General features: G+C 40.3%; 1 protein-coding gene and 1 long non-coding RNA gene across 2 annotated transcripts; both read right to left on the reverse strand.

The window, feature by feature from the left end:
- Positions 1 to 1,072: 1,072 nt before the first annotated feature.
- Positions 1,073 to 5,358, reverse strand: LOC131535860 (uncharacterized). Its single transcript, XM_058768369.1, has 2 exons — positions 2,080 to 5,358; positions 1,073 to 1,773 (listed from the first exon to the last, which is right to left on the reverse strand). Exon 1 carries the CDS (start codon positions 5,019 to 5,021, stop codon positions 2,559 to 2,561), a length of 2,463 nt encoding a protein of 820 aa, XP_058624352.1. The 5' UTR covers positions 5,022 to 5,358; the 3' UTR covers positions 1,073 to 1,773; positions 2,080 to 2,558.
- A 485-nt stretch (positions 5,359 to 5,843) lies between these two features.
- Positions 5,844 to 8,550, reverse strand: LOC131535861 (uncharacterized). Its single transcript, XR_009269760.1, has 3 exons — positions 7,438 to 8,550; positions 7,259 to 7,346; positions 5,844 to 6,418 (listed from the first exon to the last, which is right to left on the reverse strand). It is a non-coding gene; the product is annotated as an uncharacterized LOC131535861 (long non-coding RNA).
- Positions 8,551 to 12,433: the final 3,883 nt, after the last annotated feature.

The following is a 12,433-nucleotide window of genomic DNA, read 5'->3' on the forward strand; positions in this document are numbered from 1 at the left end:
ACTGTAAAAAGTGAACCTGTGCAGTTGTTAATATACTGTACATAGTTAGGAAATTAGTAATCAAACTGATTAGTATTAACTTAAACCTATGGATATAGCATATTCAGAGGTGTCCAGAAATAAAAATTCTCTGTTGGTTTAGTCTGGTTTAACAGGAGTTTTGACAAGTTTTTGAAAATGTAAAAAAGTTAAAACCTCTTTAAAACCAGGCTGGGTTTTAGTTTGTTTGTTAAAATAAATAAATAAATGGTTTAGTAACCATAGCTTTTTGGTTTTATTTAAAGGCAGGGTAAGCTCAAATTTTAAATCAAAAGTATAACCAATAACGATATTTCTAATAGCCTAACACTACAAATGAAACACAAATGATAATAATTAATAGGACAAAAAACATGGATACTATACTTACTATAATAACATTTTGGCTAATTTGGGGGATTTACCAATTGTATAAGATAATGTTGAGACTTTAAAGAGTAAAACCTATATATATATATATATATATATATATATACACATATATGTTCAAGTTATCAATATGAACAATATAAACATTAGCTGGTTTGTCTGCATTAGTTAAACATTAACATTAGTGAGGTACAGTATAAAAGGAATGTAACACAAAACACTAGCTGCGTCCCAAATGACGCACGATGTACTATGCACTTATGCACTCAATCGTGTAGTGTATGAATTTAGTATCATCCCAAATGGAATACTAATGTTTTTTTGCTAACCGGAAATTCAAAACGTTTCCCAGTCGATGGCATATGACGTGTAGCGGATGTAAAACAATCCGCTTTTGGTTTTGCTACCACAGATGAATTTATTATTTTTATTATTTACATTAATAGTACCTGTCATGACGAGTACAATCCCAGGCACCGTCAGGAGGCAGCGTAATCGTCTAAGCAGGAGAATATTGCTTGCCCGATCCAAAATAAATATAATAGTAAGTTATGGTTGCGGCTGCTGGAAATGTAAACATGAGTATAGTGCCCCACAGTGGCAAAATTTAGCAGCAGCCTTAATTTAATGCTAATTTTGAATTTACTCCTTTTCCCACTTCCTTTTTAAATGCTGAGCAGATATTTTTAAAAAACAGACCCAATTTTAGTCAATATCAGTTTATTTTTTGTAAAAGCTGACAGGTTTACAAGGTGTCTAAAATAATGCAAGAAACGCATTGTAAAGATAATTTTTTATTCCTTTTGTGATAACATGATCATCAATCAAATATATTCTTTGTCATTCAATTTTAGAGAGAGAGAGACCAAACCAATACTGCCAGCTGAACAACACTGTTCCCATTCTGGCAGTGTATTTTGATGGCATTAGTGATCTCCGCCCTGACTTTCATCTGTCTAGACGGTCATTCAATTGTTTAATGACAGCCCTGGAGAAGAGTGTGACCATGGCTGGGGCCCTGTGCTGGAGACACTCATGTTCCTGTTTTGGTTAGCAAGTGCCACATCATATCGAGTTGTTGCCAGGGCTTTTGCCATCCCTCGCTCTACTGTACACAGAGCCGTCCGCAACGTCAGCAGGAGAATCCTTAGCATCATGAGAGAGGTCATCTCTCTTCCTTCTGCTGATGACCTACCTTCAGTAGGTGATGGATTTGCCAGGCTTGCTGGGTCTGCCATCTTCAATAAGGTTGTTCCGTTTTTCTTCCCACGGAAAGGGCAACCCAGTGTACAAAGGATATTACTCGGTATTCCACATGTGTTTGTTTATTTTATTTTTTTCACAAAGGATAACCAGGTAATAAATCTGAAAAACAGGAAATGCAACATTTAAATTTTCATACATACTACAAACAGCCCCAGTTCATTACCTCAATAACAATAAGCAACAATAAATAACATTAGTCAAAAATACAAATATAATAATATTAAATGTACTATAATAATAATAATCATCATCATCATTACTTCATAATTTGTTTGTATGTACATGCTTCACACTTCAAACATAAAGCTAAAGAAAGTAAACATAGTACAACAACATAGCATGGCGACAGCAGACAACATGAATCATAAAGCAGACAAGAAAACATTTGAAATTAAAAGAGCTTACCAAGTGGCTGCACACCGGGTTGAAAGTCATTACAAATTAAATGAATCTCCCACTTCCTTTTTATAGTAAACACCGGTCACATGTTTCTCACAGGACACTCCTCTTAAAGGGGCACTACACTATAAACTGCTATTTGCAACATGTATACAATTTTTATACATTGATAAACATTGGATTAAACAAAAATCTCACAAATGACCGAACTCCGCAGAAAACACAACACCTCCCACTTAAGTTCCTGATCTTATGATCCAGGGAACTTAACAAAATCACTCAAAGGACCCCTCTTAGTGACACCTTTTTTTTTTCTTTTTTTTTTTTTTTCACAAGAGGGCCCTTTGCTTTGCACAATGTCTTTGTGTCTAATGAAGGCACGACCGATGGAGGAGCAGCTTAGTCCAATGTCCAAGTCAATCACATCCCTTTGGCAGGTGTGTGGTGTACTGCCCGGGTATGCGAGGTATGGGATGTGCATGCTCTTACTTCGTGTATGTAGTAGGGTACAGTAGGGTAGCGAGCCACGATTGGCATGGGATTAGCGGTACAGCCACTCTATCCTCATTCCAGCGTTGGATTCTCCCTCCGCAGAGCAAGAGTCCTGTCTTTTCCTCCTTCTGAACAACTAGGCGATCCAAGGTTGTGTCCCGGAACTCGACACCATCTTGAGCTTCGAGAGCTAGATCTTTGAAAGCTGTTGCTCTTTTTTCCACAGACAGGTATGGTCTTGCCTCCCACTTTGACCGAACTGGGGCAGGGCTGTTGCCTAGCCAGATTTCTACTGCTTGTCTCATCCAAGCGATGGTCCCGCATAATCGTGCCAGTGAACTGAACCTTCGGGGGTCCACAAGGCGCACAAGTGCAACACTGGTTGGGCCTGACCATTTCCTGGGCTGGGCTCCTATTGTAACCAGTGCTGAGAACGCCTTCCTCCGAAGTCCCCCGATCTCTTCGACAACAGAGGGGTTGATCTCACCGGCAGTTTTCACAGGCCAATCTGATTCAGGCAACTTCAAAAATTCTGGGCCTTCCTGCCAGACTGATCCTTCAGCAAGCTCCTCAGGGGATGCTTCTCTTGTGAGGAGGTCAGCGACATTCTGTCTTCCTTCGACCCACCTCCAGCTATCCACTGATCCGGCCTTGTGGATTTCTCCAATCCGGTTTGCAAAAAATGTCTGATAGCCATAACTATCCTTCTGGATAGCTCCCAGGATTGTCTGACTATCGACAAAATGGATCCACCGATCGACCTTGATGTAGCAGTGCTTCTCGAAGTATGTCTTCAGGCGGGATGCAAAGACAGCCCCGCACAGCTCTGCTTTAATGACATCACCTTTCTGGTCTAGAGGGGTGAGCTTGGTCTTTGATTCAACCAGCTTCACTACGACTCCATCTTCTGTCTCCCACCGTAGGTAAAGAACGGCTCCGTAGGAAGCTTCACTACCATCAGAAAACGTAATCCCCATTGGGCGACCTATAGCTCCAAGGGGTGTGAGACTCCTGTCGAATTTAATTTGGCCAAGCCTCACATTTTGTTCAAAGAGTTTTATTGCAGCCTCTCGAAGACGTGGCGAAAGAGGATCATCCCAGGTGTCCTTGGAGGGATGGTCTCTTCCTGCTTCCTGAAAGGACTTTCTTATGAGCATCACTCCTTGTTGCTTGGCAGGTGAGGCCAGGCCGATGGGGTCATAGAACCCTGCAATCTGACTCAGCAGCATGCATCGGGTGAGAGAGTCGGGGGTGCTGCCTCTGATCTCATCCTCTCGTAGATCCAGACCAGTCCTCATCTTTCCTCGCCTCTTTGAGAAGTTCACTGACGTCAGCACTCGGAGTTTATCAGATTCAGGTTCATATCCCAATCCCAATGCCTTGTTCTCCTCTTCCCGCATCTGGTTGGGAAGTATCAGAGTCTTGGGCTCTGTTGACCTGACGTTGCTGGGGTCAATGGGATTTTCACTCCTCCCACATTGGCCTGTCAGGACCCAGGGCTTGAGGGCGAAGCCACCTGCTTTTAGAATCTCTTCCACTCCTTCGGTCATCCTAATCAGAGTTTGAAGATCATCATGCGACGTCAAGATGTCGTCCACATAACAGTCCTCTGTCAGGATCCGACGTTCTTCAACCATGGATGTGAACTGAGGCAGGTTTGCCGTCTCTCTCATGGCAACCTGAGCGATGCATCCGGCAGGCTTGTCACCGATGTTGACTCTGACAACGGCAAACACACCGATTTCATCTTCGGGGTTATCCCTCCAGAGGAATCGATGGAGATGGACCTCCTCGTCCTTCAGCCACATGGAATTATACATTTTCTTTACATCGCCAAGAGCAGCATACAATCTGCTCCTGAATCTAAGCAGGACACCTCGGATCGAGTTGAGGACATCAGGGCCTTTGTGCAGGAGGTTGTTCAGGCTCAACCCTTTGAACTCCTGGCTACTGTTCCAGACTATCCTCACTGGCGTTGAGCTAGAATGAGGATTCGGGGCAACCAGATGGCTGATGTACCAGAATGGGCCGTTCCAGCCCTTGATCTTTTCCTTCGTGAGCTCGATGGCTGCTCTTGATACCATCTTGCGGATCTGCGCTCCATATGCCGCTTTCCACACAGGTTCTCTTCCCAGCCGAGCCTCGGTGTTCAGGAAGGTTGCTTCTACTGCTCGGCGGTTGTCTGGCAGAATCGCTGGGCTTACTTTCCATGGGTAGGCCGCATCCCAGTGCGGGGCGTCGCTGTGTTTGTCCGCTAGCACATAAGAGAGGCAGTCCTTTATCTTTTCCAAGTCCTTTTCTTCTCCAAGGGTCATCTCTTTGCCTCCCGGAGGGCACTTACTGCACTTGCAGCTCCCGCATTTCGGGTCACACGCTGCTCCAATACTATCCCATTTGAACCACTCAAACACCTCCTTATTTGTGACAGTGGTGCTTCTGAGGGTCACTTCTTCCATCCTCGTTGGGTCCTCACTCAGGTTTGATGGATGTCATGTGCGCCTGAAGCCGCCAGTAGCTGACGCCCTTTGCTACTTAAACAGAAAAAGATTCTATTCAATCCAATTTCAGGCAATCTGTGATCACTCAGGCAAATTTCTAGATGTGTTTATAGGGTTCCCTGGGTCTGTGCATGATGCCAGGGTGCTAAAACATAGCCCCATCTTCCACCAGAGGCTTTATCCTCCCCCTGGCTGATGTATAGTGGGTGATGGTGGATACCCCTGTTTATCCCAGCCAATTAAAGTAATGAACCCCTACAGACTCCCTCTACACACACCAATTCAGCAGGCTTTTAACCACCACCTGTCAAAAGCACATAGTGTTGTAGAGCGGGCTTTTGGGGTTCTGAAAACCAGGTGGCGCTCTATCTTCCTGAAAGCCCTTGAGGTGGACCCCCTGTATGCACCCGAGGTTGTGGCCTGCTGCACAGTTCTGCATAACATCTGTTTAACAAATGGAGACATCATGGATGCAGATGAGGCAAATGACATCGATGATGAGGATGAACTTGTAGTAGAGGCAGTGGATGCTGTATGCGGGGCAGAAGTGAGAGACAGAATGGCAGCTATGTGTTATGCACCAGCACTTGTAGACCATCTGTATTTCAGAATCTAGTAAATTGGAACAAAGTTAAACAAATTATCTGTAAATAGAATTTGATGATATGTTACATAGAAGCTGATTTGATATTGTTCATATGCTCTACATATTTTGTCTTAAACATACCTTCAGTAACAACAAAATGACAACACAACAAATTTAATTTTATCTTCATATTTATTTACTTACAAATGTAAGTCACAAATTTCTTAATATATTTATTCATATGTATTAATTTGTAGAATTTCTTTATTAAAACTTCTCACTGTTTTTACTCACTATATCTCTTTTTTTATTTTATTTTATCTCACTACTTATTGATTAATCTCTCCAGAATAGCCAAAAAGCGACTATCTCGCACAGCCATGTCCCGGTCTCTCCTCTCTTCCCTCAGCAGAGCCTCTCGTTCTCGCCTCTCCTCCCTCTCTCTCTCTCTTCTGTCCTCCCTCTCCATCATTTCTCTTTCTAGCCTTTCATCCCTCTCCTGCATCTCTTGGACGAGCTCATATAGGGAATCATTGGCCTCTATCGTCCTCCTTTTGGGGGTGACTCTAGGCTCCTCGCTCCTTTCATGAGTCAACACTGAGGGAGGTGAACACACTACTGCATCCTGGGAGGATGAGCCAATGAGGACAGGCGGAGTCACAGATGGCCTGCCCCCAACTGACTCATCCATCAAACTGTACCACTTCCAGGATGCAGCAGTACTCTCACCCCCCTCAGTGCTGACTCCTGTTTTGGGGCACTTTAGATCCTGCATAAACAAATAGATAGTTTACAACAGTGATTCACAATTTCAGTCCTGGGGTAACACTGCTCTGCACATGTAGTATGTCTCTCTTATTTGATGCCCTTGGCTCAGTTCATGGATCTCCCTCTTAACAAGCTGATGAGCAAAGAGTTTTCTTTTAAAACCTATTCACAAAGCTGCTGAGACAAAACTTTTACTAAGGAATAGAGAGAAGTCTTAAGCTGAGAGTAAGGGCGGGGTTGACCTCGTTGCTATGGATGATGTCAGCGTGCTTATTAACTATGCATACAGTGATTGGCTGATAGTCTCTGTCAGAGATTTATTCATAGAAATATTGTAGAGACGTATTCATGTTGCCATATTCAAATAAAGGTTTAAAAATAAAAATGTTAATTGCCACATTCAAATAAAGATTTGTTACATCCATTAAAATTCCAGGCTAAGTGAAACTAATTATTAAACAAGTATATGAAGAGTTCATTTGCAAAAACAGATAACTCAGTTTTTAACAATTCTCAAAAATCATGTTTTTTTTTTTATTGTGCATTCCAATTAATCTCAATCAAAATGCAGTTTGGGTTATTTTGACTAGGTTAAAAAATAACTCAGAAAAACAAATATGATAACATAAAAGCATGATTTTTGAAAATGTAAAAAAGAAAAGAAAAGGAGTTATCTGTTTTTGCACATAAACTCTTCATATGCTCAGCTAATTCTCAGCCTCTTAAATGTATGCTTCTCATAATTAGTGAATATGCATACAAACAGTCTTTTAATTAACAGAGTAGATAGTAAGCCATGCAAATGTAAAAGAAAACCAAACTGGTTGAATCTTGCTCTTACCTTATACTTTTGTTTAAGGTTCTCCCATTTTTTCTTGGCCCAGGATGGGGTAATACTCCCCTCCAAGCCATACTGGGAGATAAATGCCCTAGAAAAATACAACACAATCTGTGCTACCCACAAGTAGGATGCTTTAAAACATTACTCTTAAAGTTATTTAATATGTCGTGGTTACTTACTCATATCCTTGGTTGCGGTAAACAATTCGTTGTTAGCAGCGCGACAATTAATAAGATTGCACGTATCTTCTTCGGTCCCTATGAGAGATTTTACAAAACACTACTGTTGAATAACGCCTATCAATGGACATTATATTAATTTTTAAGCGTTTAAGTATTAAGAAAATAAACTGAAGAGGGTTTCTATATTAAGGATCCGAAGCATGACACTTGAAGTTATGATGATTGATAAGACAAAGTTCGTAAATAACAAATTTCAACATAATATATGTAGATATAATGGTGAATCTTTAAATTAAACCACACAAAGTAGACTGATAGAAAAAAAAAATCGACTTACATTTGTACGATATCGGAGTGTCGTCTGCCATTTTCTAATGAATCTTAAGCGCCCGATAGCTCCTCCCCTTCCGCTACGTAAAAAAGCTGCGACCGTTGAGTGCATAAAGTGTCCAACATTCTAGACTTAATTTTTTCGGTTATTTAAGTGCACCATCCGGGTATTTAAAGTGCACTTTTTCTTTTTGGAATTTTCAGTGTAAACGCAGTACTTGCACTATTTATACTACAAAACGTCATAAATAGTGCATAAGTACGCGATTTGGGACGCAGCTACTGAAAAGAGCATTTTCAATTGTTGCTGAATTTACTTCTGTTAAAACCACACAACAGTTGTTGATGCAAAGAATCGTTAACAAGGCTAACAAATGCTTTACTCGATCATCGTCGGACTGACGGATTTCACGAGATGTCTCTGCTGTAATGACGCACACAACACACCACAATAACAATTAGGTATATCATTTAAAAAAGTAAAACGTTTAGTGCAGTAAAATCGTAGTGAAACAAATAAGCGATATAATAGCACCAAATATACGATCTATGAAGTAAACTTATTACCTGCTTGTAACACTTCAATTTCTAAAGGGCTAAGTAAAGGGATCACGGCCTTGCCATTGGCTCCCGGTATGCTCGCAACCACTAGGACACTCACTTTGTCTCCCTCATTGTTGTTTTCCCAAAATTGTTTGGCGATTATTTTTAGCCCTACTCCACGAATATGCAATTTATACAGCAATTTAATTTTGTTTTGGGATTGATTAATGTTCATTGTACACCAATCTTCTATGGTTTATTTGATAGTGAATGTAACCCTGCTGCTGCAAGGTGCTGTACGCCCTCCAGCAATCACTGAGAACTTGACTCCCAGGAACTACATATTTCTGTATAATGGGTAGCAGATGCCTTCTGGAACACTGTTTGATCAATTTCAATATTGGTCTTCGACGAATGCCCTTCACCTCTTGCATTCCAAAAACCCATGAACGATTTCTTTCCCAGGTTCTCCCAAATCGCCCACGGTTGTACTACACAAAAGTCAAACCAAAATGATATAATCATGTTATTATTATTATTTAACAATCAAAAATATCTTCTTAGTAATCTCAATGTCATCTGTCGTTCTGTACTGTACCTCTCTTTTGTGACGGAATTTACTTTCATCAATGATGACAAAAGCATGTGTACCACCAATCCGCATCTTTTTCTTCCTCTGAAGACGCTTCATAGCAGTGATGCAGCTGTGACGAAGAGCATCATATACTTTTGTAATGGATGCACCACTTCTGCAAACACTTTCTTCTATCATGTCCACATGTCTTCTCCTGAGACCTTGAGCAAAACTGACGAGAACAAATAGTGGTGATCCATATGAGACTCCCACACCTCCAGTAATAAAAAAACAATAAAATACAAATGAAATGATAAAATATTTAACTGTATCAGTGATTGACGTGTATTGGCGCTGCACACAATACACTAAAATCTTGCAACTGCAATATTTATAGTAAATGTTTATTTTTAAAAATGGTCATCATATTGTTGTTGCCACCATGCAACCCAACAGTCCAAAAAATTGTGGCAAGTCACCACTGTTACTGTCAAAATGAGTGTGATGACCTGATTGCCACATAAAACTTTTCAGCTAAAGTGAATAATCTGTGTAGAACTGTGTATACAACAGAATGGCATGCATTTAGGATTTGGTTAAAGTAATGGCTCTTTTTTTGGATCTATTATTTTCTGTGAAGCTGCTTTGAGACAATGTGAATTGTAAACAGTCCAATAAAAATGAAGAATTGCTAATTAAATCATTTTTAATTAAAGCAATTGCATTGCTATTCAGCTACATTGGCTATTCAGGTCACAATTTAGTTGGTTAATTACATAAACAAATAAACAACAAATAAATAAAACTGACTTGTGCATTATCTTGAGCCAGGCTTGAAGATCTAGGTGTGAATTCTCAAAAATAGAGCCCTTCCTAATTGTTGTGGAAATGTCACCATGGCGTCCTGTGGAAAGATCACTCAAAATGTAATAAACATGGCATTTTGCTATGCATAAAAATATATAATCTTTAGTTTGAACTTTTATACGTAATTATAGAAGTAAGCTATCCTTGTTTTAATGTGCTTGTTTAAATGTATATGTGCTGCACCTCCTTCTACCAAATGCTTAGCATGTATCCAAAAAAAAAAAAAACACTATTTCGTCAGTAAACCCTATTTTCGACAGAAGTGAAATCTGATGAGAAAATCATAATATAAAAATGTTAAATTAAAAAAAAAAAGTCCTTAAAGTCTATTATGGACAAACTGTTACAGATAATGTCACACACTGCTGCCACATATCACAATCTGAACAGCACTTCACTGTAGACTAGTGGTATGGTACTGCGGTTATACAGCTTATTCCTCATATGAAAATCATGTAAAGGCTGGAATACACTAAACGACTTTTAAAATCTGAACAGATTTTTAAAGCACTAGGCATCATACACTTACCAACTTTGTAAATAGTGACAAAGGAAAACTGGGCATCATACACTACACAAACTAGGATCATACACTACCAGACTTTAAAATTGTTCCGATCATGACAAACTCACACAGAAACGTGTGTCTTGTTGCTAGGAGATGCATGACAAATGAAAACAATGTGTGTTCTAAAATCGGCTGAAAATATCAAACATGTCACATATCAAAGTCTGAAGCTAAAAAATTAGAGTCTGTGACCATCATACACTACCCGATTTTCTGTGGAATCTGTCAGCTGTAATCTGCAGACTTTGCTCTGACTTTCCTCAACTAGTGTCAGCTTGTTCGGCCGGATCCATGACAGATTGTTTGTTTTGAGGTTTAAAACTGACGAGAAGTGAGACGTGCGGATCCAAGTGCAAGCTTTTATTTACAGGCATGGTCATAAATACAGGCAGGGTCGAGCAATGGCAAACAGGTATGGCAGGGACAAGACAAAGAGTAAACCTAGGGCAAGCGAAGGTCGACGATCGGCGAACAGTATCCAGTGGGCAAGGCAGAGAGATAATCCAGGGAACACGGGCTAGAATCCAATAGGGGTGCAAACAGTGTCCAAACGGCAAGGCAAGGGTTAATCCAGGGAACACGGGCTAGAACAAACACGGGAAAACACAATCCAAAACAGGCAGGGGAAAACTAACAGGGGCTCTGTAGAGTTGCTACGGCTAGGGGAGCGGTAAACGCATACAATACTCGGCCGCGAGGGAAACATGTATTAAAGTCTTTTTAATTCAACGTTACAGGAAGCTGTAAGGCGCCTCCACAATTCGATCCACAAACTGGGTAAGACTGGGGGGAATAAATTCACTTCATAATCAGGCAGTGATGACTTATCTGCTGCAGGAATTAAGGACAACTTTTGAAGATGCAGACCCTGAGTGTATAAAAGGTAATCATAAAAGTGTTATTGTAATTATTTTATGTCCCTCTTTTTTTTTCCTCCCTATTTTAATTTGAATTGTTTCTGTCACTTATTTGAATATTTTTTATTTATTTAGCATATTGCAGGACTTTCTACGAGACATTGCGGAGGAAATACTCTTTGTCTCGGCCAGGAAAGTCCCAGCTAAGAGACTCCATTAAGGCAGGGGCTAAAAACCGACAAAGGAAAAGATGAGTAAGTGTAGAAATTAATCTATATATTGTGTTTTTCGAAGTTAACATATGGTGTGTTTTGCAGTTGCTGGAGTCCAGGTCAAGGGTCATAAAAACCGATGCAGAGAGAGAACTGTGGCAGACTGCAACACTGGAACTGATGTCTGATGAGGAGGATGCCATTGTTGATGAAAGGCCGGTGTGGGTTGTGAGGTCTCCACCTCACAGGAATCAACAGTATCAGATCTTTGCCAGCAGCTTCAGCGCAGATTGGAGGCGGATATGCGCTATGCCCTTACACACCGTCAGTGTATTAGAGCTGATGGAACTGAGCCAGAAGGACACTCTTTTTTGTTACTTTAACAAGCACTGCCTGTGTGTTTAATGTTGCTTTTAATATAACTGCACGTTTATTTTTTCATTGTTTTCCTTTTCTTCATTTGCTCTTTTTTGTACAGTTTCATATTCTGTAATATTGTTTTTCTTTTCATTTTTTATTGCTTTGGGAACTGTTTTGTTTGATTAAACCATTTGTACAGTTTCATATATTATATATTTCCACATTGCTTAAAAGTGTTGGTTTCATTTTAATAAAAGTCCTTTAAAAAAAATAAATTCTATTCTCATTTTTTGAGGGTGTTGAGAATGGTTAGGGTCTATCTACATAGCTGGCCAATAACCAATCAAGTCACTAAGCTATGAGGGATTAGGTTGGGATGAATAAAAAGTGTGACCAGTCAAATAATATCAACAGGAAAGTGACTGGGTAATGCTCCAATAGTTGCCAGGGATTTGGATGTTTTATTTTTAAACAACCAATCAATGTTGAAATAAAAAAACAATAGGGGACACAGTTGTGAAAAGGTGTGGCTCTTGAGGTGTGAAAATAGGCTTGTTTGAGATGAGTAAAATCTGCGCAGAACCGATCACCGGTGATCACCGCGAGATGCATGCCGGTTAGAAAAGTGTCCGAGTTACGTCCGCCTTGCTCTGATGTCATGCTGACGTGTGCCAAAAAACTC

Source organism: Onychostoma macrolepis, chromosome 03 (assembly GCF_012432095.1).
Source record: "Onychostoma macrolepis isolate SWU-2019 chromosome 03, ASM1243209v1, whole genome shotgun sequence".
NCBI classification, from domain to species: domain Eukaryota; kingdom Metazoa; phylum Chordata; class Actinopteri; order Cypriniformes; family Cyprinidae; genus Onychostoma; species Onychostoma macrolepis.

Coding starts and splice junctions, on each gene's coding strand:
- LOC131535860 (XM_058768369.1), bottom strand. CDS start 5,021: ATGGAAGAAGTGACCCTCAGAAGCACCACTGTCACAAATAAGGAGGTG.